General features: G+C 38.7%; 1 protein-coding gene across 1 annotated transcript in view; it reads left to right on the forward strand.

Moving 5' to 3' along the window:
* TOP6B (topoisomerase 6 subunit B) overlaps nt 1-25962 on the forward strand; it is a 257080-nt gene that overhangs the window by 78992 nt on the left and 152126 nt on the right. Inside the window, exons 6-7 of the mRNA XM_089438736.1 lie at nt 1840-1891; nt 2081-2145. Of these exons, the coding sequence (XP_089294862.1) occupies nt 1840-1891; nt 2081-2145 (117 nt within the window). The remainder of the gene's footprint in view (nt 1-1839; nt 1892-2080; nt 2146-25962) is intronic.

Genomic DNA, 25962 nt, shown 5'->3' on the forward strand with positions numbered 1-25962 from the left:
AGATATCCTCTACTTCCTGCGCCTCTTTAAGATTTCTGCGTCCTTCCTCCATAGGACCATGTGGGAGGCCTAGAAGTTTGTTGCCCTTTTTGTGAAGTGGATCTTATCTGGTAGCCATGTGTGATGGGATTTTGCTTGGTTCCCTATTTGGAGTTGGTTTCGTTAGTATTAGTGTATTGCCAGTGTTCAAGATTCTATGCATATAGGTTAGGTAGGAAAGGCATCTCTTTAGAGGGATCTTTGGGGTTTTGAGAGCAGGGATTGGATGGATTAGAGATTGCTGGCTTGTCAAAAGTACATGCTGTCATCTAAGAAGCTGACTATCAAAGAAATCGTGGGGTGATTCCTACTGAAGAACTATACAAGTTGAATATCAGTATGTAGGGACCGTTGTGCCGAGGTTGAAGATGGAAGTTTGGAAAGCAGATTCAGCAGTATGACATGAAAAAACTATATTTTCTGTTGCACTGGAAACACCATTTGTCTCCTGTATTGAATGTCAAGTGGATCTTTTATGATTCGGAGGATTGGTGGATTTGTCAGTTGCATAGTGTTTGGTTGCCCCAGTGTAGTTATAACGTTTTGGTTTTTGTTTGGCTTGTTACTTACTGGGGTTTTCCATCTAAAGCATGGCTATCTACAAGTGGGCTGACAGAAGGTTTTTGTGTAGTTTGCAGCTTTTAGAGATAGTGAAGCACACTGGATTGCATGTTTTGCTAGAGCTTGCTGGAAATATGTTGAGGATCAACACTCAGTTTTGTTTTAGGGACAGCTTCATTGGAAAACAACATTGTTTGGTGACTCTTGATCTGTAGTACTAACCCTTCACAAGCATTTGGGATTGCCTAATAATCACTACATGATTTACAATTTGGATCCTGGAAGTTCCAGTGGAAGTACGCTTTTTCTGATGACGTTATTTCAGTCCAATCATTTTGTCACTCTTGGTGGGATCAAGTATGTATGCATGCAAATATCTGCCAAAGGTTACCGTTTGATTAAGAATGCAAAGGAATTAGATGCTTAGCTTATTCTAACTTTGTTTATGCTTTAGTAGCGGGAAGAGTAAATAATAATTAGACTCCATTGTATATACTAAATAATCTCCTGCTTTTGTTTTTGGATTTGTAAATATCTACTTGTTAATAAAAGCTCTGTTTAGAAAAACAAAGAGACGAAACATGTTCAAGTATATGTATATATATGTAAACGCACACAAAACTAAATGGTTTTGCTACTAATTTTATTTAAAAAAAATCATTGTTCAATCACATTTTTCTTTAAATTTGAAATTCACCATTAAATTTGCCAATGCTCAAGAGTCAGTGAATTTGGATTTATATGGCAAAAGGATGTCGTGTGTAGTGGCTAAGGATAGAGGATTGGTGGTTTCAGAAATGCATGTCCCACTACACAGATTCAGAAATAGCAATCTTTTTCTTGTTTTTTGGGGTGAATTATCAGTGAATAGTCTCCTTTTTTCCCTCTTTAAATAATTTTGTATCAACTGTTTTAGTTTCCCAGTGTGGGTCATTTCTGTTGATAGTTATGGCCTAAGGAGAATAGCAATTTTCAGAGATTGATTCAGTTTTAGAATGAATTATATGATGAGGAAATGAATGCTTCATAGGATTGTCATGCTTTGTGTCCATGCGTTTTCCAATATTTATGAGGAGTTATCTTCAGTTTTCAATCTACATAAATAAATTATATGACGAGGAAGTGAATGCTTTATATTATTCTCATGCTCTGTGTTCATGGCTTTTCCAATGTTTTAGAGAGCAGCTGTATACCATCGTCACCAAAGAATATTAATGACCAACATCTGTTTGCATACAGGATAATGGAAAGGGAATGCCACACGATGACATCCCAAATATGCTTGGAAGAGGTGATGCACCTTGCCCCAGATGGTCAATCTTTGAACAGTATGAGAGTTGTCGCTTTATGTCTTGCCTAGCCATGTGTAAAAAGTGTCAGAGGACTCACATTAGAAATACCTTTCAAAAATTTTCATAAAGAGAGATGCAAATTACATTTAGTTTATGGATTTCAGTTGAATTCTGTATGCATTGTGCAGTGCTTTCTGGAACAAAGTATGGGTTGAAACAAACTCGTGGAAAATTTGGACTAGGTGCAAAGATGGTGAGCACAGTCTTCTCCCCTATATATTAGTGTTTCTTCTGAAATGGTTAAACTGTGTTATTGTTGATGTGAAGTTCATCCTAAAATATTGTGTTAAGCATAATGTTTTTGTAAAGATTACTGACATCTTTATGGTAAGAGCAATTGGAATTGTAAAGAAGGTAATAAAGTGATGGGCACTGAAATTTACTTTCCACTGAGATCTAGGAAACATGGAATTTTGGTAGCAGTTATCAGAAAAATTAACAGAGAGGGAACCATACACTTAGAAGAGAGGTGTATATATCTAATCAGAATATGTTTTCTTACATTTATACAAGTGGAGAGGGAAAGACATTATGTAACTTCCTTCCATTGATTTATTATTAATACTAAAAGTACTTTAATGAAGTTATTTGCATAAAATAAATCCTAATTACTAAAGAATGACCATAAATATTAATTACACTAACATTGTTGCTTAATTGTCATTCTCAAAAATACACTAACTTTATCTCTATCTTTGACAAATTTATTTGGATCAAGTGGATTGGTGAAAAATATCTGCAATCTGTTCCTATGTGGTACAGTATTGAAGTTATCCTCATCATATTCTACAAGTTTTCTGATGAAACGACAATGAACGGCAATGTGTCTAGTGCTTCTGTTCGGTTTGACGAACCCTTGAATTGTGCTTTTAATCCCCACAATTTCTTTTGACAAAATTTGCTTGGATGACCAATCTTTCCACAATAAAAGTGTTTAGAAATATTTCCCTTTTTGAGATTTACTTGAATCATTTGTCTTACCGCCTTCTTTCTGCCCACTTGTAGTCGCCCTACCCTTTCCTTTTCCTTTAAAATTCGCTGCCAGGGCTACCTTTGAAGTGTCATGACTGCTGCTATTTCGAAATTGATTCCTCCACTTATCTTTTTGCAAATGATTATTTCTAGGTTCAAAGCTTAGGCCATCATTTGAAGTAACATTCAAGGTTTCAATAAATTTTTTTTGAATGAGGAAGCCAGGCTCTTCAAAGTTATGATGTCAAGATCTTCCTCTTCCTATCAATGGCCTCTAATTGGTCTCTAATTTAATATATGGAAGAGAATCATGATCATTCCTCTCAATGAAAACAAAATATTCTTCAAGAAAAGGCTCTACCTTTATCAGAGGATTTATGCAAATTTTTAAGAGTTGCCAAATGGTGAATGCATGACACCCCGTCCGAACTTCAGGAAGCATCTCATTCGTGACAGAAAGATTAATGAGCATGACAACCTCTCTATTATTTGCATCATACTTTTCTTGGGGCTCTATATCGGTTTCACTCTAGATTTTTTTTCCGAAAATCAATTTGTCCAGGCACTTGTACTGAAGGATTGCAAACATTTGGTTGTTTCCATGTCTGAAAATTCTGAGCATGTCAGCCTCTATTATTTACATCATACTTTTCATGAGCCTCTATATCAGTTTAACTCTAGATTTCTTTTTCCAAAATTAATTTGTCCAAGCACTTGTACTCAAATATGTAAGCATTTGGTTGTCTCCATGTCTGAAAATTCTGGCCATTAGATTTTTGGCTAACCTCAAGCATAATATTTGACAAAGGGGGCATAACATTACAACCACCGTACAAAATGAATGACTTCAAATGTGGTTGTAAAACAAAACAAGAAATTAAACTAAATTTGTACTGAACTACACTAAATCTGTATGGCTCCAATTAATCTGTACAACAGCTACTGAAAATCTGTACAGTTGTCAGTTGGTAGAGGTGCTATGACAAAAGATGTACAACGACATTAGAAGTGTATGATATACGGCTACCAGATACTGATGTCTTGATAAAAATGTGTATGCCACTGTCAGAGAAATCGTATGGCAGCTGATAAAATCTTTCCATGTTAGATTTTCGACACTAGATGTTGATTTCTGGTAGCATTGGATGTGCTTCAAGTCTCAAATTTTGCAGGGAGGCTTAGACACGTATTCTCCAATACTTAGAAATCGTTTTGGGATATTCCACACAGAGACAGTTTTAAAGACTCCATGCCCAAGGATGTATTAGAGGCCTACTGTACCATCAGAGATCATCATATCGCCCGAGTTTTTCAACTCTACTTTTTCTTCTCATCTCTTTCTGTTGTACTCAAATTCCACAAGTCCTGCGGGGACAATGTAAAAGTGATACTAGTATGAGGAGTCGAGTCATGTAATAGGCCTGGGTGGCTTGAGACCTTGTCATCAAGAGAGTTTAGTTTGGGAGGTTCTTTTTCATTTGGTTAATTATCATTTTCTTTCAAGAATTTAATAATTAATTGAATTTTTTTCTCCAAGCACGACACCAAATCTAAAGTGCGGCTTGATGGTGAGTTCTAGTGTCTAGGGTCATTGTATATTACCATACTAGATCACACAAAAATTTTCGTAGAATTTGATTAGGTCTAGGGAGTCATTTTTAAATTTCCCGCAAGGTGGAAATTCAAATAAATTTTGTATATGAAATGTAATAAGTGATGTCTAGAAAAGTTGTATAGGGTATGAATGATCAAAATTACACCTTTCACCTTCAAATTTCTACTATGACACACTTTGAGGAGTTAAAAATGTGTTTTAGACCCTCAAAACCCACTTTTTCTAAGTTTAGTGGGAAATGTGGCAATAAATTAGCACAACAATTAAATAAATTGGAAAAAATAAATATCCACACATACTAAATGATGTGGAAATGAGGTGGAAAATCATCAAGGAGTTGAAGCCAAGTTATAAAGTGATGTGGACCAAGAATCAAGGGGAGACTTGTGACAAAAAAGGGAAATTGAATTTCCTTGAAGGGACCACGAGTTTCACAAAAGCAAATCACGTTTTTTTAGGAGGACAAGTCGAGTTAAGGAGGTGACTCACCCATTGCTGGGCTTTGAATTAGAGTTCAACAAGAGATGAGTGGAGAGTGGTCTCCTACCACTCCACTCTCATATACACATGTCCTCGTCACCTCAACGAGTTCTCCTCAAAGATTGTGTGGGCCTCTCTTGGGAAATTCGAATTTGCATGTAGAGGCATTGGGATTGTCACCATTTGCCTTGGGATTGACTCCCAATCTTTTATATAATAGGGCCATGGGCTCTGACAATGTATCAATTGTTACTAGCTATTGTGCTTGCGGAAGCGCTGCTATTTTGTACACTTTTCAAGAATTTCAATAAAAATACTATGGGGGTCCATTCATAGGTGTTCTTCCTTTGGAGCATGGTGCATTGTGAGCTATTGATATAATCTCTTTTATTTATGCTTTGTGTTATTTCATTTTCTGTATACTCTTGTAGACTTGCAAGTTTCTAGTGCAAAGCTATTTTATATTAGCATTTGATTTTGGAAGTAGGCTCTAGATATTGAAAACTCTAGTTTATTTTCAAATAAATTTATAGAAGTTTCAATTCATTGTTTGCTTATCTAAATAGATATGGACTAATGTGTGATTGAGGTATTCTAGAAGAATTATTTTTGGATCAAGCATGAGGGGAAATCTTTGGGAGACCATTCCACTCTTGAAACATTTTCAAAGGAACTCTCATTTGTTATTTGGATCTTTCATAGTTTATCTTACGAAAAAGTGTTTCTGCAGGGATTCGTTTGGACATAACTTGTATACAAGCAAATATTCATATTTTAAATATTTTTCAAATAGTGCTTAATTGATTTTATGTTAGCTACTTGAGGGCATTTCCTAAACTAAGCAAGTGATGTGGTTAACTCCCATCACTTGATTTGGTTTCTTGTATATTATTTGTATTATATTTATTTGTTTCACATGTTCTCTCTACACTAATTGTCTTTTGATTTTGTAGCCCATAGTTGGAGTGTTGGTGACAAGATCATTGAAGAAGGATCATACAAACTCTAACCATTTTCTTGTAGGACCTCTCAAGCATTCAAAGTTGACTTTCTAGGAGACGTGGATATTTGAGGAGGGCTGCCATTTAGTTAGGCTGTGTACAAGATAGAGGAGGATCTCTCACTTGACAAGGGCGTGGACAAAGAAGATTAGCTCCTTTTCTCTTGCAAGTTCATTCTTCATTGGAAGCTAATCTTTGGGATACCAAGTGACATCTAAGGTCTTCAAATTTGAGAGCATTCTTGTTGTAATTACCTTAGTTTCTAATTTTGATTTTCAAGAAGGAAATCTAGTGCTTGAAAAGCCTCATATGTTGTAAAAGATTGCTCTTGAAGTTTTAGTTGAGATCCTTTGGAAGAATTCTCATATTTGTAACAATCTAATAAAAAAACTTAGTTTTTTTCTTGTGGGAGCTTGGGTTTCACCCAAGACATCCTTTTCTCCTTATTTAGAAGGAGAAACATGTGGGTGGATTGATTTTGCATTGTTTTCTTAGTTTTCATTTTTTCATGCTCTAAGAATTAACACAATCTCACCATCAGTATCTAACTTTCTAAATTTGTTTTTGTTATTAGTTTCCAATTTATGCTTTGCATTTTAAGTTTTGCTCTTAAGTACAACTTGGGATTTCACTTTGGAGCAACTTATTTTATTATATGCAAACATTTCAATTCATATGGAAAAGTTTGATTTAGTTAAAGTGCTTCATGTTTTTCTCACTATAGGTTCATTTTCTATTTGGTCATTTATTTCAAAGTTATTTACTCACTTTGCAAGCATATCATACTTTGAAGCTTCATCTCATTTCATTGTTTTCACAATGTGCTTAGATTCTCTAATACCCTATTTTTCATTAAAATGTTGATTTTTTGTTGCATTAGGAGGTATTCTATTTTCCCGAATGCTTAAGTCGACCTAGAAGAATTATGATGAAAGAATTAAAATAAAATTGATTTTTGGAGTTCATGTAGGCTCAAGAAGTCAGGTCGGCCCAACTTATGAAAGGGTGTGCCCCTTGGGTTAATTTACCCCATTCGACGAGTCTATATAGATGATGTGACATCTCATTTTTCCTCACCAAGCAAGTTCCTTCTTCATCTTTTAGAGGTCTCCTTGACAACTAAACGTGGAGAAATAGAGGACGAGTTGACTATTTGACGGAGCTGTTTCTCTCTGTGTGGCTGAGTTTGATCCGAGTTCACTGAATTGTTTTAGGTCGAGTTTGACCAGAGTTGATAGAGCTATAGGAGGGCTGCAAGTGTGCAGGAATTTGAATGTAGTGAGCTACAGGAGGGCTGCAAGTGCATAGGAATTTGGCTGTAGTTTACTGCAGGAGCCAGAGGGCCGAAGCTTTACCGCATGTTCACCATTTGACTAGCTTTGACTTTTGTGCATTTTGGCTGGTTTGACCAACGTTGACTTGCTGCTATATTTTGACCAGATTTTGAATTGTATTTGGACTTGTACTTGGCTTAGATTTCTAGACAAACTATTGATTTGTAAACATTGTTGAAGAATAATTTCTCCTAAGAAAAGTTGTTGAGTTTTCTACCAAGTTTGGGTTTTGCAGGGTGGCTGTCTTTCTATGATCTTGACCGTTTCTGTTGCATTTATTATTGTTATTTTTTGAAGTGTGATATATCAATGGCACAATAATACTGTGTGAAAATCATTGGGTAGTAATTATCTGGCAGAAAATAGTATTCTACTATGCATCTTGTAGAAAATTCCACATGGTATTAGAGCTTTATTGAAAGAGTGACCGTTGAAGTCAGCATAAGACACAAGTGCTCAACAACTTGGTTTTGAAATCTCTTGTCAATATGGCACCAAGTCTCAGAGGTTAAGACAGGTTAGGTGGTGCCATCAATTTCAGATCTTGGAAGACCAAGATACTCCTTACCTTGGAAGAGAATGAGCTTCAAGATCACGTGGAGAAAGTCATTCTAGATCCAGAGGGGGCTGAGTAGAAAGCCAAGTATAAGGAGAATGAAGCGAAGGCAAAGAGAATCTTGGTAGATTCCATAAAGGACCACTTGATTCCCCAGGTTGCTGAATTGAAGACCGCCAAGGAAGTATATGATGCTCTAGTAGGATTGTATGAGAGAAATAACACTAATAGATAGTTAGTCTTGAGAAATCATCTCCGTAATGTCATGATGAGTAGATCATATTCTGTTGTTATTTATCTTATGGGAGTCTCCTAGATTAAAGATGAACTTATGGCCATTGAAGACACCATAGATGATATAGAGCTAGTTACAATGATTCTCAGTGGATTTACTTTGTCATGGGAGCCATTTATTAGGGAATCTGTGCATGAGAAAAATTGCCCATGTTTGATAACTATGGACTGATTGTCTAAGAGGAGGCCAAATTGTTGTTTAGGAATAGCTTGCAGAATCTACAGGATGAAGAAACTCAAGCTCTTGCAGCTCATGCTAGGAAAGGAAAGGGAAGAAGGAACTTTGGAACGTTTGATAAGAAGAATACAAGTAGAAGACCCACTCTTGTTCATGATCAGAAGAAGGAGGATATGTTAAAGGTTAGGTGCCTCATTTGTCATGATTTTGGTCACTATGACTCCCAATACCCTGAGAAGAGAAGGAAGGGAATACATCATGCATCAATAACAAATGTTGATGATGATGATGAGCATCCACCTTAGAAGTCAAAGGAATTTTTTCTTGAGAAACTATTGCCAACAATAGGGATGTTTGATTTGTGGACTAGCCATATGACCGGTTTTCAAGACTATCTTACATATTTGTCAATGAGGAATTTGACAATTCCCTACAATCCTCAAATTAAGAGATAAGTACTCCATATTTCTATCCAAGGCTAAGATGCTAAGAAAGGGTTTCAAATGATGATTTAATCAGAACAAAGGTACATAAAACCCTCAAATAAGCCCCTAAGTTAAAGGAAGACTAAACTAGGGTTTTCCCTTAGGGCGAACAACTAGGGCAAAGAAATTGATAGACAAGAATGAAGTGGATTCCCACCAAAAGATGAGATTTTGTGGCAAATTCACTCTTCTTGATGTTTAGGTTCTTCAATACCAAAAATACTCCTTGCCTAGAGATTCACACCAAGCCTTAATTAGTGAGCTTGGCCTTAAAGGGGACGAATTAAAGAGGGAAGAGTTTATGGATAACAAATGTGTTTGATCATGAACAGAATTGACCAGTCCCCTGTTCCTTGGGATTATGGAATCTATGGTTTGATAGGACAACCAAATTTTTTCTAAGGAGACTGAAATCTTGATGTAGTAGCACCAAGACTCAAGCAATTATCTAGATAGCATTCAATAGATTTTCAACAAATTAGGGCACAATAACAAACCCTAGATTCAACACATTCCATACATTAGACATAGAAAATAAATATTCAACAATAAGTGCACTTACAAGATAACTTGCAATGAGATTCCATCTGTTTGATCCAAGGAATAGCTCCAAAGACAAACTAATCAAACTCCAAAAGTCAAAATGCATTCATAGATTTGAATTCTCCCAACAAAAGAAACCTGAATTAGCTCAAGAGGTTGAATTACACAAGTTGATGATCCTTCGATACAAATGAACTCTTCTCTATTTATATGAGGAGTCATAAAGTCTATTTTAGCTTAATTCCCCCTAAAATGATAAATTAAAGTGCCACTGGCAAGTTAGGTCACAAGCTGACATAGTAACCAATGATAGAACTCATAAATTTGCCCACATGTGTGAGTCGTAGGGTTGATCTAGTTGGCGTCATCTATGCGTGGGTTGCTATTGGGAATGCGTTGAGGGCTACATGTGTTAAGATGTGAGTAAAATCCCTCTAAAAGTCTCTCCTAAGGGTTGGCCCGTAGGTCTCTATTAATGCTCCTCCTCTGTGGACCCAAATTTTTATCTTGAGGTATAGAAGTGGTGGCATGGCTCTCTTGGTGGTCAAAATGTCTGTCTCTGCTCCAATGTTGAGGGTTCCCAATGTGGTGCTGGCCCTCCCATGTCTCAATGAGTGAGACCATCCTCCCCTCTGGGCCCTTGATCAACTTCCTCCCCTCTAAGAGTCTTAAGTGGCTGAGGGCACATTAAGTCCAGGTGCATCATCCCAAAAAGTAATCAATAAAGGGAAAAGTGTTGGAACACTATGGGTGCTGGAGGTTTCCAAGGATATGTATGATTCTCTCCTGTTGCTTGGAGTCCCATAACTCTCAATGCTTCACTTGTGGGCGTCAATATATTCCTCTGATGGACCTGGATCCCAGTTAAGTTGATGTGAAACCACCTGACAATTACACACAATATGCAGTGCTACAACTTTCACCATTAGCCAATAATCATTTTTGCTTCCAAGTGGCCAAACTTGAAAGTAAAGGGCTATTTAACACTTCAAATAAGGTTTCCCTTCCAAAATTAAGGCATTGAACTCACAATGGTTGTTACCTCCCTAGGTAGGAGTGGCCAATGGACAACCCTATTAGGTGTTTCCAACCCCTAAGGGGAAAGACATGTCCTTGGTCCACCCTTCAATTGGTAGGTATCTGTGAATAATAATGATGGAATGGAGGGGAGAAAGACTTCATGGCCAAGAACCATGGTCAAAGGGACCAACTTGATGGGTATCCTCATCCTTAGCATACAAATGTGAGGAAGGAGCAATCGTGGATGCATAAGCTACCAACTTGGCATTTGTTTTTCTGCCCCTCTTGTGCGCCTTTTACTTTTTCTTGATTTTTCTTTGTATTACTGTTCGTAGCTCAAAGGGTTAGAGCTTGCTTTATATGATGTCTAACAATTAGTACCCCCTTAATGATGAGGTAGTTCATCACCCATCAAGGGTTGGGACATGCAAGGGTGCCTTTCTTTTGACGTAATAGGGCAACATTGGCCTAGGAATTGAGTGATGGCCATATGAGTGAGGTAGAGCCCATGCTAGGATTTTTCACACGTGCTAATTGTTGAGAAATCTAGGGCATTCAAAGTTAACAATTTCTCTGCTTGATAATTTCTTGTGATTTAGTTTTACTTATAGACTTTTGTTTGTTAGCTTATTAATGTGTTCTTTCATCAAGATAATTACCAATATGCATAATAAAAGACTAGTGACACAGTATGTAGGCTTCTCTAGCCAGGGCCAAAACCTCTCACCTCTTGAGAGGAAAACCCGATCAAAATTTTTCTTCTAGATCTTCAATTGATAACTACTAATGGGAGTTTGGATTCAAAACCAAAATCCCTTGCTCATGAAACCCATGAAGCAAGTCAATATAATAATTTTATTTTTCTTATTTACATCTCATTACATAAAATCATAATTGCATGTCATTATGAAGACCTAACCTAGTTACACTTTTCAACACTCCCTCTTAACTAGGGAGTTATTCATAATGGTACTTGGACTTTCTCAATTTCAAGAATCTCATAAGAAGAATTCAGATTTGTAACTCATTTGTCTAGCATCATATTAACCAACATTGTTATATAGCAAGGCCTTGACTAATAGATCTATCTCTCCACAAGATCAGAGCACAATGCTGGCGAGACCAATGATTTATAGACACACTCATCATTGTCTCTCTCGGAACATACCCCACCCGGGTTCTCTCAGGATATGCTCCATGAGGACTATTCTTTTCTTTGACTTCCCAGTCCCTCAAAGAATATCGGTCCTCCATGATTACTCTTTCATGGGATGCCCTATCTCATCCGCTAAGAGTATCAGATGCCAAATGATTACACAATCCTCCATTCTGTCTTCCCAGGTGAAGACCAGAACGACAAGTCTATCTCTCCTTTTACAAACCAGGAGGACATATTCCATTAAAGGAATGTACTCATTCCTATCACAAAGGAATATACCTAAGCTCTCTGCTTAGGAGTTTCCAAGTTTCTTCCAAGTAAGAAGCTTCTTTTCAAGCTACCTCTTAACTAGGGACCTACCGTAGCTCCTCATTTGGAGATCCTGAAACAATCAGTTGCTTGAAGAGATCCTTCCTTTGATGTCATGAATTTCTTCTTTGTCAAGGAGTCTTCATTTTCGGGAACTTTCTACATAGGGCATAGATCATTCATCCCTTTTATCCATGAGTTAGTCATGTCCTCAACTCATCAAAAAGTGATCCAACAGATTTTCCTTCTGGCTTTGCTTCATGTCATTCTGCTTTCAAGCCATATTTTTCGGAGGGATATTACATCCTTCTATATGGTCCACTTGGAAGTCATCCTCAGATTTCCCTTTGACAGTCCTACATAAGCTTATCCAGATATTAGTTTAAAAATAATCAATGAACACCTCAAATCAAAATTACCTTTGTGATGATCTTTAACCATGACATCTTCCTGAAAGTATCAGCATCCTGCATGCAGATTGACACATATCCCACAGATATCCATTGTCAAAGGTCTCTATCTTTTTTGACTTTCATTAGAGTCTTCATATATTTATGGGAGATATTCTAGTTAAATCTTCTTGGACTTCAGATGTTGAATACCTTTTACCTTCGTTGCATATTATCATGATCTCTTCCTATCTTATCATACACACTTTATTTCCAGAAGCTTCCAATCATAGTTCCTTGATTGTTGTCAGCTTCCTCATGATTCACATATTATGTTGATTTCATCTAGTGTGACTTATGCTTTGCTGTAGTCTTTTGGAGGAGGAGGTCCTTTGTTCTCTTGATCATATTTCCCAAGATGGAGATGTTGATCCATATTATCTGCAACCATATGACATGACTTTCATAATTATCTATATAAGGATACATACCTCATTTTTCTTTCGGTCATCCAGACTTCTTGTAGCAGATTCATTCGAAAGGACTTTATCCTGCTTTCCTGTTATGTCATCATGCCATCATCCCTTGAATCCCACGAGTTGGAATTCCTGATGAAAACCTTGCTTTTCTTTCTACATCAGTGAATCCTTTGATTAGGACTCTATCAGAGAAACTCGAGGATGTTTCATATCCTTACTCGACATATGTTTTCTTTATGATGGTCCCAGTCGATGATGACCTTTGCTTCTTTCTATAAGTATCAATGAGGTTTCCTAAGAGCTTCCTATTCTTTGTAATCAGTAGGATTTGTACCAGACATACTTTCTGCTTCCCATGTCACGATCTCTTACTTCTAATGCTTTTATCACGATGCTTCTTTCTAATTTGATGCATCCTATCTTATTTACACTATTCCTACCTATAAATTACAAGTGAAGGGTACTTTCTAACGAAGAAGATCATCTTTATCATCCTTTTGCTTCTTCCTTCTTATGCTTCTTTGTCTTTGGTTCTTTCACTTCACTAGTAGAATAGTCTTCTTCCCTGTCTCTCTTACGATAAGGACAATCTTTTCTATAATGCCCAAGATTATGACAACCATAGCATCTTTCCTTAGCCATGTTCTTCTTTGGAGTACTATACTTTCCAAATTTTCCCTTTCGACTTGACACCAATCGTTTCCCTCTCTCTGATCTTTTGTCACTTTACTGTTGAAAATAATACTGAGAGGGGGGGGGTGAATCAGTATTATCAAGCAATTTAATAAATCTTCCTTATTTGATCTTGAATTATTTTTGCATGTCAGTACCATAAAATAATGAACATGAAAAACAGATAATCACACCAAAGAACACAAGATGTAAGGTGGAAACCCAATGTGGGTGAAAACCACCTGCTGCAATATGTCTCTATCTTCTTTCAATTTAGAAACTTCTTTTACAATGATTTTGTACTGGTGCAGTCCTTTACCAGTACGCAGGCTGCAACCTGCAGAGAGCTACAACTCTCTCTCTTTCTCGTTTTCCAGTCTACTCCTGGAAGGGAGCTACAACCCCCTACTTCCTTTCATAAAGCATCAGATGATCAACAAGTACATAACAGATATAGATCAGTAATAACAGAAACAACCCAGAACACCTTATCAACAGAGAAATTCAGTCAACAGAACATCTTAAAACAAAGACGCAGTTTTTCTTTCTGTGGCCTGCGACCAGACGCCGTCAACTTTCTGCTACTCTGCGTCCACACGCAGATATCCTTCTGCTCCGCTGCGTGCCCACGCACTGTTCCTGTGACTGCTCTGCGTTCTGTTGCTTCAGGGACGCACCCAAAGATACTATCGCGCCGCGTCTTTCGCTACAGAGACGCACTTGAAAACATTATCGCGCCGCGTCCTTCTGCTTCAGAGACGCACCTGAACCTTGATCGCCCTGCGTCCCCACGCAGGTCTCTTTCTACTGTACTGCGTCTCGGCGCACTTACCCTTTACAGTATCAGCGTCCCGGCGCACTTGCCCTGTACAGTATCAGCGTCCCGGCGCACTTTCCCTTCACTGAACCTGCGACCCTTCAGATGTAAATGATATGAAGACTTCAGAACAGACCCAAACAGTCAGATCTACAGATCTGATCATGCGCCATAGAGATCACAGTCCATTAGAAGATTCGCCCTCTTAGATCTGGACTAGATCTCACCAAATAAGATATTCAACCCAAGACACTTGCCCAATCCAAATGAACTCCTTTGCTTTATATAGGCAAGCTCCTCCCCAAAACATGGAACAATACCACGAGCCGACACCATAGAAACACAAAACCATCGGCTAGATACCACACAAGAAACCCCCACGTGCTTTTCTCTGCCTTGAAATGTGTGCACTGGGTAGACGCACCCCCTGAACGGCTGGCCGGCGTCCCTGGACGCGGGTTCTGCATGGTATACCTGCGGGGACGCACTTTCTGAACCGATTGCCTGCGTCCTTCTTAATTTTCAACAAACTGAGAGTCTTACCACTGGAGTTGCCATCAAGTACAACATCTGTAACATACAGTCATACCAGAAAACATAATGCCAACAATCTCCCCCTTTGGACTTGATGGCAACCTCACAAACTTCAACTTCATTCTCCCCCTTTGACATCAAGGGCAAAGGGTATGCTCCCCCTAAGCTCATGCTCCCCCTGAATATGAACCAGATCTGCAGCAACGCACCACCATGAAAGAGATAGAGACATATTGCAGCTATTTCCAAGATCTCCTTCTCCATAATGCCAACAATGCATTATGTGCTCCCCCTGAGCCTGTACCACCAATAAGAAGAAGTTCAACAAGATGATGCATCAACAACCCCCAGCTTTTGCCTGAGGTATTCAAACGTGTCCCTGGGCAATGGTTTGGTAAGAATATCAGCAACTTGTTCCTTGGAAGGAACATACTCCAACTTGACTTTCTGTTCAAGCACTTGTTCCCGGAGAAAATGGTACTTGATTGGTATGTGCTTGGTTTTTGAATGCATAACCAGATTTTTTGAGATGCTGATTGCACTTGTGTTATCACATAAGATGGGGATAGGTGGTGTACAAGTGATTTGAAAATCCTGCAAAGTCTGCATCATCCAAAGGAGTTGAGTGTAACAAGATGCAACAGCAACATATTCTGCTTCAGCTGTAGACAAGGCAATCGAACTCTGTTTCTTGCTGAACCAAGATACCAGTCTGGAACCCATAAAGAACGCACCACCACTTGTGCTTTTCCTGTCATCCACGCTTCCGGCCCAATCTGCATCTGTATAAGCATGAAGAGTAAGATCTGTATCTCTAGGATACCATAAGCCATAATTTTGAGTCCCTTGAAGATATTTGAAAATTCTCTTTACTGCCTGAAGATGAGTCTCCTTCGGATTTGCCTGAAATCTTCCAACTATTCCAACTGCATGCATGATGTCCGGTCGGGTACCTGTCAAATATAGTAAACTTCCAATCATAGATCTGTAGGTTGGTTGATGTACTGCTGCAGATTCATCATTTGCACTGAGACTACATCCTGTGACCATGGGTGTACATACTGGTTTTGCATCTTCCATGCCATATTTCTTCAAAATCTGCTTGAGATACTTGGTTTGAGATAAAAAGATTCCTCCTTTCTTTTGTTGGATTTGCAAACCAAGGAAATATGTCAGTTCTCCTAGCAAGGACATTTCAAATTCTTTCTGCATGACCGAGGCAAAGCTTTGACTCATAGCTTCTTCATTGCTGCCAAAAATAATGTCATCTACATACACAACAAGTATTAGTAATTTGTCATTTTCAATTTTTATATACAGATTGCTATCTGCTGAACCTTTTGAGAAGCCTTGTTGATGAAGATATTTGTCCAACCGGTAGTACCAAGCCCTTGGAGCTTGTTTGAGACCATAGAGAGCCTTTTTCAATCGGCATACAAGATTTGGATCATTTCCAAGAATGAACCCATCTGGCTGTTCAATGTACACTTCTTCTTCCAAGTCTCCATTCAGAAAGGCTGATTTCACGTCCATTTGAAATACTTTGAAGTTTTGAAAACTTGAGAGAGCAAGGAACATTCGGATGGCCTCAAGTCTTGCAACAGGAGCAAAAGTTTCTTCAAAGTCTATTCCTTCTTGCTGCGCATACCCTTTACAAACAAGTCTGGCTTTGTTTCTAATTACTTCTCCATTTTCATTCAATTTATTTTTGAAGACCCATTTTGTTCCGATAACATTCTTATCCTTTGGTCTAGGAACCAGCTCCCAAGTGTTGTTCTTTTCGATTTGCTCAAGTTCTTCATCCATTGCTTTCACCCAACATTCATCTTTGCAGGCTTCTTTCACATTTTGTGGTTCAGTAGAGGAGAGTAATGCCAAATAGCTTGAAGCTTCTGCAACTGTTCTTCTTGTTTGTACACCTGCTTCTTTCTGCCCCACAATCTGAGATTCTGGATGATTCTTCTGAACATATCTGGATGGAGTTTTCTCTTCTATTCTTGTCTGCTCCTCTGGTTCTTCTTGAGGTTCTCCTTGGGGTTCTTCTTCTTCATCATTCTGTCTTTGAGGGTAGCCTTCATCTTCTTCTATATCTTCATGATGTACTTGCCTAGGAATATATCCCTTCTCATCAACCACTACATCAATGCTGTCAACAATTCTGCCAAGTCTTTTATTGTAGCATTTGTATGCTTTGCTATGTGGAGAATAGCCAAGAAGAATGCCTTCATCTGCTCTAGGTTCAAGTTTGCCAAGCTGCTCATCAGTATTCTTGATATAGCATTTGCTCCCAAAGATTTTGAAGTGCTTTACCGAAGGAGTTTTACCACTCCAGAGCTCATGAGGAGTTTGAGTGCTGTTCACCCGGACATTTGTCTTGTTGAGAATAATAACCGCAGCATGTGCAGCTTCACCCCAGAAAGTTGCGGGAGTTCCTGATTCATCAAGCATAGCACGAGCCATTTGTTGGATTGTTCTGTTCATTCTTTCAACAACTCCATTTTGCTGAGGAGTTCTAGCTGTAGAGAATTCTCTCCTTATCCCATGTTCATCACAGAAATCGAAAAATTCATTTGAAGTAAATTCCCCACCTCTGTCGGATCTGAGGCACTTAATTTTGTGACCTGATTCATTTTCAACCAAGGCTTTGAAGGTCTTGAATTTTTCGAATGCTTCATCTTTGTGCTTCATAAGTCCTAACCAGACAAACCTGGAGAAATCGTCAATAAATAATATCAAGTATTCCTCTCCTCTAGGTGTTCTTTTCCTAAATGGGCCACATGTATCTGTATGTACTAGCTCAAGAGGCATGCTAGCTGATCCTCTTTCTCTGGAAAGTTAGTCCTGGTTTGTTTTCCAAACTGACATGATCTGCATATGGTGTTGTCAGGAATTTTGATATCTGGAAGATCGCGAACTGCCTGATATTTGCATGCTTTCCTTATTTGTGAGAAGCTTAGATGTCCCAACCTTCGATGCCATAACCAGTGCTCTTCATCCTTGCTAAGATAGCATTGTTGTTCTCCTTCTTCAAATATGTACAGATTATTTGGAGTTCTTTTGCCTTTGAGTACTGTTTTACCTGTATCAAGATCACGAACAAGACATCCATTCGATCTGAAAATAACCTCGGTTTTTTGATCACACATCTGGCTGACACTTAGTAGATTATGCTTCAATCCATCAACATACAAAACATTTCCAGCCTTGACCTTTTCTTTCAAAGGAGCAATACCTTTTCCTTTTATAGTTGCAGGAGTATCATTTCCAAAAGAAACTTTCTTTCCCTTTTCTAAAGTAGAATAAGATTCAAGTTTTTCTTTATCACCTGTCATATGTTTCGAACATCCACTGTCAATGTACCATAGATTTTCCTGTCCTTCTGCATAAAATGCTATCCCACATCTTTCTGTTTGAGGTTCCTTTATTCTCCATGTTTTGGTGCTTGTGGCTTGTTCCTTTTTCTCCTGAAACCTGCTCCTGCATTCAGAGTCTTCATGACCAAAATTATTGCAAATAGAACATTCAACTTCATTTTCAAGAACCGAAAAGTTGTTATAGGTCCTCTTTGTAATCCCTGTCATACTTCTTTGTTTTTGAGCTTCCCTAGTCATGATTGTTTTATATGCAACACATTGAGCTGCTTTGTGACCAAAGTTATGGCAAGAAAAGCATTGTCCATTGAAGAAGCTTCTGCGGTTATTGAATCTACCAGCCAACTGATTGTAATTTCTATTTTCATCTATTCTTGAACCAAACTGAGAAGATTTTACCTGTGGCTGGTTGTAGCTTTTGTTCACCCTTAAGATGGATTGTCCCTGATAGTTTCTGTTTGTAATTCGTCCCTGCTTTACCTGATTATCTTCATTGTTCTTCTGCTCATTTCTTCTTGCTGCATCAAGATAACTTTTTGAGGTGGATGCTTGAGAGGTTTCTCCATTATAGCCCAAACCTGTCTTGTTTAGAGGAGACCGCTGCACATTGATAATCTCATCCAAAGTTTCAGATCCTTTGACAAACTTAAGATTAATAGCTTTTGTTTTCTCAATTTCTTTTCTGAGACCAACAATTTCACCTTCTAGTTTTTCAAGATGTTTTTCCTTTTCATCAATTTGAAATTGCAAAGTATCAATGATCACATTCTTTTCTTCTATGCATCTCTTGAGTCTAGTAATTTCATCATAGAGATTATCCACATCTACAGCATCCTCATAATCATCATCTTCAAATGCCATTAACAACTTATATTTATTACCTTGTTCATCTTCATCACTGTTTGATAAGCCATCACTATCTTCATGGGTGTAGTAGCTTTTCTTATTTGCACTTTGTTTCTTGTTCCATCTAGCAGGTTCTTTTCCTTTATCCTTATAAGGACATTTTGCAGCATAATGACCTACTCTTCCACAAGCAAAGCATTTGAAAGGTAGCTTACCTCTGAACCTTCCAGAACCCCTTTGAAGATTTCTGACAAAATTTGATTCTTCTTCCTCTTCTTCTGGAACATGGCTTGCTTCATAGTAATCTTCTTTGCCTGATGCCTTAAAAGCAGCTTCCCTTCTGTCTGATGGACCTCCCTTTCTCATTTCATAAGCAGTTAGAATTCCATGTAGCTGAGACATAGTGAGAACACGGAGATTTTCCTTTTCTTCTATTGCAGATACTTTAGATTCAAACTTGGGGGATAATGATCTTAGAATCTTTTGAACTACTATAGTCTCTTTTATTTCTTCACCCAAATTTTTCATACAATTAACAATCTCATCTACCCGAAGAAAATAATTAGCCACACTTTCATCATTATACATCTTGAGAGTCTCATATTGAATCCTGAGAGTTTGAAGTTTAGCTTGTTTTACCTGTTCATCTCCTTCATAGCTAGTGATCATTTTGTCCCATATCTCTTTTGCTGATTTGAAGTGCATGACCTTCATGAATTCTGTTTGGGATATACTTCCTAATAGAGTACTGACTGCTTTTGCATTTGTTTCATACTGCTTTTTCTCAGCTGGATCTGTAGGAGTAGCTGAAGGAAAAGCATAGCCTGTTTCTACAATGTTCCAAACTTCTGTACCAAGAGATTGAAGATATGCAGTAACTCTTACCTTCCAATAATTGAAATTTGTCCCATCGAAAATAGGTGGCCTGATTGATGCTTCTTTCTCGTAGTTGCTCATGATGAACGATCTACCTTCAAGCGATCAAGCTTTTCTGAAGGACCTGCTCTGATACCAATTGTTGAAAATAATACTGAGAGGGGGGGGTGAATCAGTATTATCAAGCAATTTAATAAATCTTCCTTATTTGATCTTGAATTATTTTTGCATGTCAGTACCATAAAATAATGAGCATGAAAAACAGATAATCACACCAAAGAACACAAGATGTAAGGTGGAAACCCAATGTGGGTGAAAACCACCTGCTGCAATATGTCTCTATCTTCTTTCAATTTAGAAACTTCTTTTACAATGATTTTGTACTGGTGCAGTCCTTTACCAGTACGCAGGCTGCAACCTGCAGAGAGCTACAACTCTCTCTCTTTCTCGTTTTCCAGTCTACTCCTGGAAGGGAGCTACAACCCCCTACTTCCTTTCATAAAGCATCAGATGATCAACAAGTACATAACAGATATAGATCAGTAATAACAGAAACAACCCAGAACACCTTATCAACAGAGAAATTCAGTCAACAGAACATCTTAAAACAAAGACGCAGTTTTTCTTTTTGTGGCCTGCGACCAGACGCCGTCAACTTTCTGCTACTCTGCGTCCACACGCAGATATCCTTCTGCTCCGCTGCGTGCCCACGCACTGTTCCTGTGACTGCTCTGCGTTCTGTTGCTTCAGGGACGCACCCAAAGATACTATCGCGCCGCGTCTTTCGCTACAGAGACGCACCTGAAAACATTATCGCGCCGCGTCCTTCTGCTTCAGAGACGCACCTGAACCTTGATCGCCCTGCGTCCCCACGCAGGTCTCTTTCTACTGTACTGCGTCTCGGCGCACTTACCCTTTACAGTATCAGCGTCCCGGCGCACTTGCCCTTTACAGTATCAGCGTCCCGGCGCACTTTCCCTTCACTGAACCTGCGACCCTTCAGATGTAAATGATATGAAGACTTCAGAACAGACCCAAACAGTCAGATCTACAGATCTGATCATGCGCCATAGAGATCACAGTCCATTAGAAGATTCGCCCTCTTAGATCTGGACTAGATCTCACCAAATAAGATATTCAACCCAAGACACTTGCCCAATCCAAATGAACTCCTTTGCTTTATATAGGCAAGCTCCTCCCCAAAACATGGAACAATACCACGAGCCGACACCATAGAAACACAAAACCATCGACTAGATACCACACAAGAAACCCCCACGTGCTTTTCTCTGCCTTGAAATGTGTGCACTGGGTAGACGCACCCCCTGAACGGCTGGCCGGCGTCCCTGGACGCGGGTTCTGCATGGTATACCTGCGGGGACGCACTTTCTGAACCGATTGCCTGCGTCCTTCTTAATTTTCAACAAACTGAGAGTCTTACCACTGGAGTTGCCATCAAGTACAACATCTGTAACATACAGTCATACCAGAAAACATAATGCCAACATTTACTTCTTCACCTTGTCTTCTTCTACCTTGCAGAGAGACCATAATTTGATGAATGGGATAACTTCCTCTTCCCTAGTAGAAATGAGGTTACCTTGTTCATCAGTTAATGCATTTAGAATAACGAAGATTGTTTCTTTATCAGATACCATCTCTCCTAGATCCTTCAATTGATCTTTTATTTGAGATGCCTTTGAGAGACATGACGATATCCCTTCATCCTTTGACACCTTCAATTTATGAAGATCAAATCTAAGTGATAAGATCTTTTCTATCGTGCTTCTAGAGAAAATTTCTCCCAACTTATCATATATTTCTTTAGATGTCTCCAACTTGGCTACATAGGAAATGAGTGGATCTTTGATAGACTCCTTAAGAATATTTTGAGCCTTGAGATCCCTTTCCATGTATTCAAATAATGCTTGTTCTTCGGATGGCTTAAAGACCTTCCCATGGACATGACCAATGTTGAAGAATCGAGGGCAATTAGATATAGTAGGATTCTGCTAGACATGATAACAATTTGTGAAGCACTTTTCCAGTTTAACTTGTTAGCTTGATCTTCTTCTCTTATTATTATTGTATGTGTGTTTACTTCATCAAACTGTTATCAAAACACAAGAAACAAGAACACAAGATATTGGCTCTCTGACACGGAAACCTCTCTCTTGGAGAGGAAAACCCTTTCGTAAATTTCTCTTATTGAAGCTTCTATTGATCAATGCCAAACCCTAAACAAGAATATCCTCCAAGCACAAGTCAAGTCCTTCCTTATTTTGACACTTTGTTTCTTGGCACTTCATCGTCCTTCTTCCAACACTTCGTCCTCCTTCTTCTTCTGGCAATTGGTGATAGACCTTGTTATGTGAGCTCTAGAAGAGACACTTTATCTTTGATCCATAGTGAGGTTCTTCACTTATGGAGATGCCTTCCTTCTCTTGACCAACCGAGCACCTTCTTGATGTGTAGTTGCAGACTTGATATGATAGCACTGCAGCCCTAGTTTCTCGCACATGTGGGAGGTTTCCTTGTGTATTTGACTCCTTTTACCTTCGCTTGGGAGAGCTTGTTCTTCACTTGAGTAGGAGGCCTTATAGGCCTAAGTTTCTAGCCCAAACAAAGGGAAATATATGACTATGACAATGTTACTTGGGAGCGGAAGCGAAAACGGGAGCGGGAGCGACCATTTTCAGAAGCTATTGGTTTGGGAGCGAATCCGGGAGCGATTTTTTTTAAAATATATATATTTTTAATTTTTTTTAATTTTTGATACATATATGTCAACAAAAACATGTAGAATGATGAATTAGACATAAAAAATTTAAAAAACATAGATTGATCATTGAACCATATCACATCAATCATCTAGAAATTATAATCGTCATCAACCATGTCCACAAGTTAGTAAAATACATTACAACTGCAACATATTGAGTCTTATAAATCATGATTCATCAAATTCAATCTTAAAGTTTCAACTTCAAGCTTTCAGAATTGAAAATTCAATAACATTTATCATCATTGATCACCAAAGTTGTACTTGTAAGCTAATTTTAACCATTACAAGAAGTAATATCGAAGATATTTCTAAGTCCTAACTTCTAACTGTTAACATGATATGAAATGTTAAAAATTTATAAAATGAAACATGAATAATGAGATGAAATGAAACAACTTTAGTCTTTCACAAAGCATCATATTCATAATTCACAATCATTACCAATGAGTTATAATTGCCAAGGCCCAACTTCAAACTTCAAATTTTCATTGTCACAGTGATATAATGTTTACAAAAAATATCATTATGATATGAAAGAGTCAAGAGTCAAGAGTCAAGGACTCAAAACTCAACAGTTATGAAAACTAAAGTCTAATAGAAACTAAAAAAGACAAGTAAACTGTAAATCTACATGTGGCCCTTGCCACGAGAGTCTCCAGGAGTATAAGCAGGTCGTGGTGGTCTTCTAGGAGTCTCCCGCACAACCGACGACCAGAACTAGAACCTCCACGCGAGGGTGTAGATGGAGGTGGCGACAGCAAAGGAACAAGACTCGGACCTCGAGCACTGCTACTGGATGGTGGAGGTGGAGGTGGAGGTGGCATGGCTGCTGCTGCATTTTCATCCCTTACAAGTTCCTCTTCTAGTTCTTCAATATGTACAATGCCATCCTCCAAATTGTCATCCTCTGGGTGATTGTCCCAAATTTTATATGTGGGATCCTCATTAGCCCGATCACAGTAATGACTCAACAACCTCAAGTTGTAGTGCACATAAACCAAGCTTTCTGCTCGGTTTTCATTGAGTCTGTTTCTTTTCACATTATGTATATAGCTGTAGGTGCTCCAACACCTCTCTGCAGAAGAAGAATTTACAACCTGTGAAAGAACTTTTTTTGCCAATTTTGGCAAAAGTCCGTGGCCGCCATATGTTTCCCACCATGTGAGAGGTTCAAATTTATCTTTGTCGTCCATTGCATGGAAGTTACCATACAAACCAGTGCCACTGAAGTATCTGCCTATTTCAAGGCGCACAGCTACACATTCCTCCCTGTCAGGTACCAACTTTTCTAATGCTTCCAAATATCCTTTAGTTACCTCTGGATCTAAATGGGGTTTGGTCCTAACCCCACCCCCTGCTGCAGGTTGGCCCAACCAAGATGTAGAGTAGTATTTTGGCGTAAGGATATACGCCAAGCAATGTAGTGGAAGGTTAAGCCTATTCCACCGTTCACACACAATCATGAATCAGTTTGTACAAGTTGGGATCTCTATTATGAACAATGTCTTTTATTTCCCCCAACATGGTATCCATTTGCTCATACACCTCGCCAATCACTGGTTTGTCTGTATCTGCAAACCGAATCATGTGATAAATTGGCTTGGTGAAATCCAATACCTGCCTCACACTTGTCCAAAACTGCCCATCAAGAGCGGCCTCCTCCACCATTTCAAAACCTGCCATGTCAGCTACATTTGTAGCCCTTTCCTTTAACACCTGCCAATGTGGACTTGATACCATGCTAGCTAATGCCTCTCTTACCTTCAAAAGGCGCCTGAAGGTGATGTAATAGCTACAAAATCTAGTCTTCGCAATCTTCAGCAACTCCAATCTCGAGTGACTGCGGAAAAGGCCATGGGTATTGCTATGATTTGTAATAAATTTTATCATTTGTTTGCCTTTCTTGTACAAATCACCAATCCATTGGTATTGTTCATTTTTGTTTTTGACAATATCATGCAACAGAAGGTTCAATGTGTGAACCAAACATCCAGACCAAAATATGTTGGGGTATTTATCCTCAATAATTGCTCCCGCTGCCTTACAATTAGGAGCATTATCAGTGATGACTTGGATGACATTGTATGGGCCAATATGCTCAATTGTTTCAAGTAATGCTTCTGCAATGTTGATGGCGGTCTTGAACTTGTCTGAGTAATCATGTGCAGCTAGAAAGATGGGACCACTAACAGACACAGCAAGAACACTTATCAATGGCTTGCCTTTTACATTTGTCCATCCATCAGATACAATGGACACCCCATGGTCAGTCCAAGAACTTGTCATTTTATTCAAAGAATGTGATATTTTTGCTTTTTCATGATCAAGGCCAACGGTTCTTGCCTTGTCATACCCAGGGCTCTTGTATCCTTTAGGGGCATCATTTATTGCAGAAACCATTTCGTGCCAATAAGGTGAGCGTAGAACATTGAATGGTATCCCACATGCATAGAGAAACCTGTAAACTTTTGAATCCACATCATTCCTACACCCCTCATCAAGGAAATCTGATATGGTTCTACGCCTTAAAGATGATGACCCTGTGCCTCCATGTCCATATCGACTACCTTGGGAGGATGTTGAAGGAGTTCTTTGTGATTGTGAGCTTGGTTCAAAGAAACCCCTTGATTTTTTTGTTCTGTATTGGGCTTCCTCCTCTTCCCTTATGTATTTGGCTCTATCCGCTGTTGGCTTCTCTCCATCCCATGGCCTTTTCCCGCAGAGGTGTCTTCTAGCACGTGTGTATGAACCTGTGTAATCAGTGTTGCAATGGGGGCAATGAAATTTAGTGGTTCCACCCCCTCTCCCTGTTTCAGCCCTGTGAACATATTTCCACAATGGAGTTTGGTCCTGTTTAGTTTTTTGAGGGTCATGTTCACCCTCCTCCAGCTCCTCCTCATCGGGGTTTTCACCCATTTGACTTTCTCCGGCTTCTTCATCCCCCTCTTCAGTTTGGGGCCCCCTCCGTTTCCTACTCTCCAGCACCATAATAACCATAAAAGGGACCAGGAAGAGGAAAATGCCAAAAAATATAGCCAGGTCCATGGTGTTTGATGTTTGTAGGGTTTTGATTCTTGAATCTGCAAATTAATTTAATTTATTGGGATTAATTAATTTAATTTAAATACATGATTTTTAAACTCAAACAGTTAAACTAAATTAACTAAATTACTATCTAACCAGCTAAACTAACTAAATTACTATCTAACCAGCTAAACTAACTAAATTACTAAGTTACTTACCTCTGCAGGCTTGCTTCTCGCTCCTTGGCACTTGCTCCTTGCTCCTCAGCACT

The sequence above is a fragment of the Pinus tabuliformis genome, chromosome 9 (genome assembly GCF_031772625.1).
Source record: "Pinus tabuliformis cultivar Carrire ecotype Pingquan chromosome 9, CPIR1, whole genome shotgun sequence".
Lineage (NCBI taxonomy): Eukaryota > Viridiplantae > Streptophyta > Pinopsida > Pinales > Pinaceae > Pinus > Pinus tabuliformis.